The sequence below is a fragment of the Rutidosis leptorrhynchoides genome, chromosome 6 (genome assembly GCF_046630445.1).
Source record: "Rutidosis leptorrhynchoides isolate AG116_Rl617_1_P2 chromosome 6, CSIRO_AGI_Rlap_v1, whole genome shotgun sequence".
NCBI classification, from domain to species: domain Eukaryota; kingdom Viridiplantae; phylum Streptophyta; class Magnoliopsida; order Asterales; family Asteraceae; genus Rutidosis; species Rutidosis leptorrhynchoides.
In genome coordinates this window covers 327,761,634-327,767,657 of record NC_092338.1, presented here as the reverse complement: position 1 = coordinate 327,767,657, position 6,024 = coordinate 327,761,634, and the positions used below count along the sequence as shown (strand labels likewise).

The following is a 6,024-nucleotide window of genomic DNA, read 5'->3' as shown; positions in this document are numbered from 1 at the left end:
AATGATCTCACGAGTTCGGATCGGGATAGATGGTTAGAATGTAGACGTTGTTGGGTTGAGAAAGAAAAAATAAAAACAAATATGTTAAAACAAAAGGCAAGATTGAAATGGACAATTGAGGGGGATGAAAATTCCAAGTTCTTCCACAATTCGATTCGTAGAAAGAATAGCAAATGTAATTTTCGTGGGCTCAATATTAACGGTTTGTGGATTGAAGACCCAGCAGTGGTTAAAGATGCGATATATGATCACTTCAAAAATCTTTTCAGCACACAAAGTCAGTCGAGGCCCAGGTTGCTGCCAGAATCCTCAATTGGGCCAAACCCCCCATATTGGTCTGCTACTGGCCAAGCTGTTATCTTTACACGGGCTGTTGGTGTTGGGCCAGTTGGTTGTCAGCCTACTGGGCCTTCTATTACTGTTCCAGATAGCATATCATATGCTTCTGTTGACATTGCCTCATCTTGTGATGTCAATCCATTGATTCCTGATATTTTTAAGTTGTCTGAGGCACAGAATGATGAACTTGAAGCACAATTCAGTGATGATGAAATTTGGGAGGCGGTAAAAGGGTGCGCGAGTAATAAAGCTCCAGGTCCGGAGTATTTTAATATGAGATTTTTTTAAAAGGTTTTGGGCAATTATTAGCGAAGACTTGATTGAGGCTATCAGTAGTTTCTGGCGAAGTGGTGTCATCTCTCCGGGTTGCAACTCTTCATTCATAACTTTAATTCCTAAAGTTGCTAATCCGGTAAGTCTAATTGAGTATAGGCCTATTAGCCTCATTCGTAGCTTTTACAAGATCATTACAAAACTACTTTCTAATCGAATTAAAAAGGTCGTTCCAAATCTTGTTGGTTTTGAGCAAAGCGCTTTTATAAAAGGAAGGAACATTTTGGATGGTGTTTTGGTTGCAAATGAATCTCTTAAATTCTTGAAGAGCAAACACATAAAGAGTATGTTGTTTAAAGTTGATTTTGAAAAGGCTTTCGATAGCCTTAATTGGGATTTTTTGGATGAAATAATGTTCTTGATGAGTTTTGGATTCAAATGGAGGAAATAGATTGTCCGGCTTCCATCTCGGTTTTAGTAAACGGATCTCCAACAAAAGAGTTTCACCTCGGGAGAGGGGTTAGACAAGGTGATCCCTTCTCTCCTTTTCTTTTCATTATCGCGGCGGAAGGTCTAAATTGGATGGCTAAATCGGCGGTTTCTAGAGGTCTCTTTTGTGGTGTTGAAATTGGTAACGATAAAATCCCTATATCTCACTTGCAATATGCGGATGATACCATTTTCTTTGAAAAGTGGAGTTTTGAGAATGTGGAAAATCTAATGAAGCTTTTAAAATGCTTCGAACTAAGCTCCGGTCTAAAGTAAATTATAATAAGAGCAATTTATTTGGTGTGGGTGTAGATAAAAAGGAAGTCGAGGATATGACGAATGTGTTTGGGTGTAAAATGGGAACTTTTCCTATGACTTATCTCGGGCTTCCCATTGGTGCCTGTAACACCGTACCTTTTTATTTTTTTTAAATCACAGCGGAAGTATTTAAAGCATATAACTTTACATATTACAATATAACTGGTGTTACTTTTCAAAACAGTTATACATAGTTATATTAAATATCAGAGTTCTTCAATGTGTCAAACATAACCCAAGAACGACTATCTTCTCCCGTCCCTAGCATGCAAAATAATATAACCTGCAGGGGAGAAAATGTGGGGGATTAGCATAACGCTAAGTGAATGAGATATCCCAACAGATATTACTATCAAGTACCAAGCCTAGCTTTTAGGGATCATGCATCTGGTCATGGTCATGTGGACATAGCGTTACATAGCTATAAATAATAGAGCATTACACATCTGTATCATACAGAGCTAGACAAACAATCAGAGCAGCAATAGCAACAACAAGCTATTCACTAAAGACACTAAAGGCACTGCACTAACATAGCCTTACATAGCTATACAATAAGGGTATCAATAGCTCTACACAGCTATTCACTAAGTATCAATAGCTCTACACAGCTATTCACTCTCATAGCACTAACGACTATACATAGCACTAACGGCTATAAATACAAGAGGATCGTTGACCCTGCCAGGTCTACAACTACTAGCTGATCAAGTTAGAGCTGTACTGATAGCCCTTGTTATTGTCACACAGTATACCTCTCCTGACGTTTACATACGTCAATTGCAATATACTGCCATTACAATAACCAATGAGCCCAACCCTTCTATATACGGTTGACCTCTTCTGTCCCTTCTATACACGGACAATTCTCACATGTGCACATAAACTACCTACAACCTCATGGTAGGTAACATCACTAATAACCACAGGGTACCCTAACCAGGCATGCTATAGATTCAATCTAATTGGGCAACCTGATAACAGCAATATCACCTACTACTTATAATTAAAACAGTAATCAACATGCATATATAGATTATCATAATCTTTAATAGCATAACAGCAGGTAGTAACTACACTTTTTACTAATACCAATATCCATAAGGATATTCCCACTCACCGATTACCAGCAAGAACTCAGTGGTCTAATGTTTCTGAGTCTTCTACATTCATTATTTGACAAGACTACATAAGAGTCCATACGAAAACAACTCTTATACGCATGTAAAATGAAGAATACAAGCTATCACAGCCTTTTCACCCCAAATAAACTCTGAATTATTATTTTAAAACCATACCATTAGAAATTAAACTTCATTATGCTTTCAACGGTATTTGATTCATCAAAAACGGAGTTTCGTTTTGAAAGTTACGGTCAAAACAAGTTTTCTAAAAAGCTGACAGACTGCAACCGCGCAGGAGCACTTGCAACCGCCCGGTTGCACCCTACAACTGCCCGGTTGCACCCTGCAACTGCCCGGTTGCACCCAAAATGGCCTGGATACACCCCGTAAGTGTACGGATGCATCATACAACCGTACGGGAGCTATTCATCAGTACCAGGTCGCTATTTTCGTCATTTTGAACTCCAAATCTCGTTTTTGCACTATTTTGACACTACAAATCACTTAGAGAACCTACATAACTCATATACAAACGTTTACTAACATCAATTTGACACAAATAACACTTTTAGATCAAGATTTGATCAAAAACCCATTTGATATGAAACTTTACAAAACAAGAGATTAAACATTGATTTATACATGAAAATGACATGTTAATACCTTGTTTAAGCTAGTGAAAACACAGAGAATCAATTACACAGCTCGATTTAACACAAAAACAAGAATCAAGAACTAGGGTTTAATGATTTGGTAGCGTTTGTGCATGTGTTTGTGTTTAGGGTTTCCAAAAATGGAAATAAAAGGGAAGCAGCGGTTTTTAAGCAATAAGGGTTTCCTTCACATGAGGGAAACCTACTCCATGTATCACACGGGTATTTACCAGTTATCTGAAACACGAAACACCTCATTAAGTGGTCCAAACGAGGTCCAATTTAAATAAACAAACCTGTTCTGTGACCCTTGTCACGTACTGATCTCAACTATATAATTAAATAATTATAAACATGTAATTATTATAATAACATATAATAACACTCACATGGTAAAATGGTCATTTTCGGCTAGGCCCAGTCTGAGGGTGTTACAAATCTACCCCCCTTAAAGAGATTCCGTCCTCGGAATCTGGTCAATCACAATCAAATAAGTTACAAGTTCTCATTACAATCTCTGTTCTCAAACTCAAGTTTGCATCCAAACGATAATACCCTTTGTACTCTAGCTCACGTACTCAGTTGACTCACCCTCTACAAGCTTTAAATCAACAAATTCTACAGACTCAAATACCAAAATCACCAGTCAATCCCAACTTTTTGTCATTCGAAACCATCACTATTCCCGACAAAATGCAAAGGATAGCTAATTATCATGATAAACCACCATCAAAACAATCACATTTGCTCCGTAAGTCATTCAACTAACCATTACCTTATACAATTTCTGAGTTCAACTCATTAATCAAAATCCCATATTTGTTAATAAATTTGGGGGTTTAGATAAGGAGATTGATGCGCTTAAAAAAGAAGTTTCGGAGTGGGAATTAAAAGCTGAATAAAATGATCTCACGAGTTCGGATCGGGATAGATGGTTAGAATGTAGACGTTGTTGGGTTGAGAAAGAAAAAATAAAAACAAATATGTTAAAACAAAAGGCAAGATTGAAATGGACAATTGAGGGGGATGAAAATTCCAAGTTCTTCCACAATTCGATTCGTAGAAAGAATAGCAAATGTAATTTTCGTGGGCTCAATATTAACGGTTTGTGGATTGAAGACCCGGCAGTGGTTAAAGATGCGATATATGATCACTTCAAAAATCTTTTCAGCACACAAAGTCAGTCGAGGCCCAGGTTGCTGCCAGAATCCTCAATTGGGCCAAACCCCCCATATTGGTCTGCTACTGGCCAAGCTGTTATCTTTACACGGGCTGTTGGTGTTGGGCCAGTTGGTTGTCAGCCTACTGGGCCTTCTATTACTGTTCCAGATAGCATATCATATGCTTCTGTTGACATTGCCTCATCTTGTGATGTCAATCCATTGATTCCTGATATTTTTAAGTTGTCTGAGGCACAGAATGATGAACTTGAAGCACAATTCAGTGATGATGAAATTTGGGAGGCGGTAAAAGGGTGCGCGAGTAATAAAGCTCCAGGTCCGGAGTATTTTAATATGAGATTTTTTTAAAAGGTTTTGGGCAATTATTAGCGAAGACTTGATTGAGGCTATCAGTAGTTTCTGGCGAAGTGGTGTCATCTCTCCGGGTTGCAACTCTTCATTCATAACTTTAATTCCTAAAGTTGCTAATCCGGTAAGTCTAATTGAGTATAGGCCTATTAGCCTCATTCGTAGCTTTTACAAGATCATTACAAAACTACTTTCTAATCGAATTAAAAAGGTCGTTCCAAATCTTGTTGGTTTTGAGCAAAGCGCTTTTATAAAAGGAAGGAACATTTTGGATGGTGTTTTGGTTGCAAATGAATCTCTTAAATTCTTGAAGAGCAAACACATAAAGAGTATGTTGTTTAAAGTTGATTTTGAAAAGGCTTTCGATAGCCTTAATTGGGATTTTTTTTGGATGAAATAATGTTCTTGATGAGTTTTGGATTCAAATGGAGGAAATATATTGTCCGGCTTCCATCTCGGTTTTAGTAAACGGATCTCCAACAAAAGAGTTTCACCTCGGGAGAGGGGTTAGACAAGGTGACCCCTTCTCTCCTTTTCTTTTCATTATCGCGGCGGAAGGTCTAAATTGGATGGCTAAATCGGCGATTTCTAGAGGTCTCTTTTGTGGTGTTGAAATTGGTAACGATAAAATCCCTATATCTCACTTGCAATATGCGGATGATACCATTTTCTTTGAAAAGTGGAGTTTTGAGAATGTGGAAAATCTAATGAAGCTTTTAAAATGCTTCGAACTAAGCTCCGGTCTAAAGTAAATTATAATAAGAGCAATTTATTTGGTGTGGGTGTAGATAAAAAGGAAGTCGAGGATATGACGAATGTGTTTGGGTGTAAAATGGGAACTTTTCCTATGACTTATCTCGGGCTTCCCATTGGTGCCTGTAACACCGTACCTTTTTATTTTTTTTTAAATCACAGCGGAAGTATTTAAAGCATATAACTTTACATATTACAATATAACTGGTGTTACTTTTCAAAACAGTTATACATAGTTATATTAAATATCAGAGTTCTTCAATGTGTCAAACATAACCCAAGAACGACTATCTTCTCCCGTCCCTAGCATGCAAAATAATATAACCTGCAGGGGAGAAAATGTGGGGGATTAGCATAACGCTAAGTGAATGAGATATCCCAACAGATATTACTATCAAGTACCAAGCCTAGCTTTTAGGGATCATGCATCTGGTCATGGTCATGTGGACATAGCGTTACATAGCTATAAATAATAGAGCATTACACATCTGTATCATACAGAGCTAGACAAACAATCAGAGCAGCAATAGCAACAACAAGCTATTC

At 37.6% G+C, this 6,024-nt stretch overlaps 1 protein-coding gene across 1 annotated transcript; it reads left to right on the top strand.

Moving 5' to 3' along the window:
* Positions 1 to 4,179: 4,179 nt before the first annotated feature.
* On the top strand, positions 4,180 to 5,125 carry LOC139854700 (uncharacterized). Its single transcript, XM_071843990.1, has 2 exons — positions 4,180 to 4,670; positions 4,747 to 5,125. The coding sequence occupies exons 1-2, from the start codon at positions 4,180 to 4,182 to the stop codon at positions 5,123 to 5,125; spliced, it is 870 nt and encodes a 289-aa protein (XP_071700091.1).
* Positions 5,126 to 6,024: the final 899 nt, after the last annotated feature.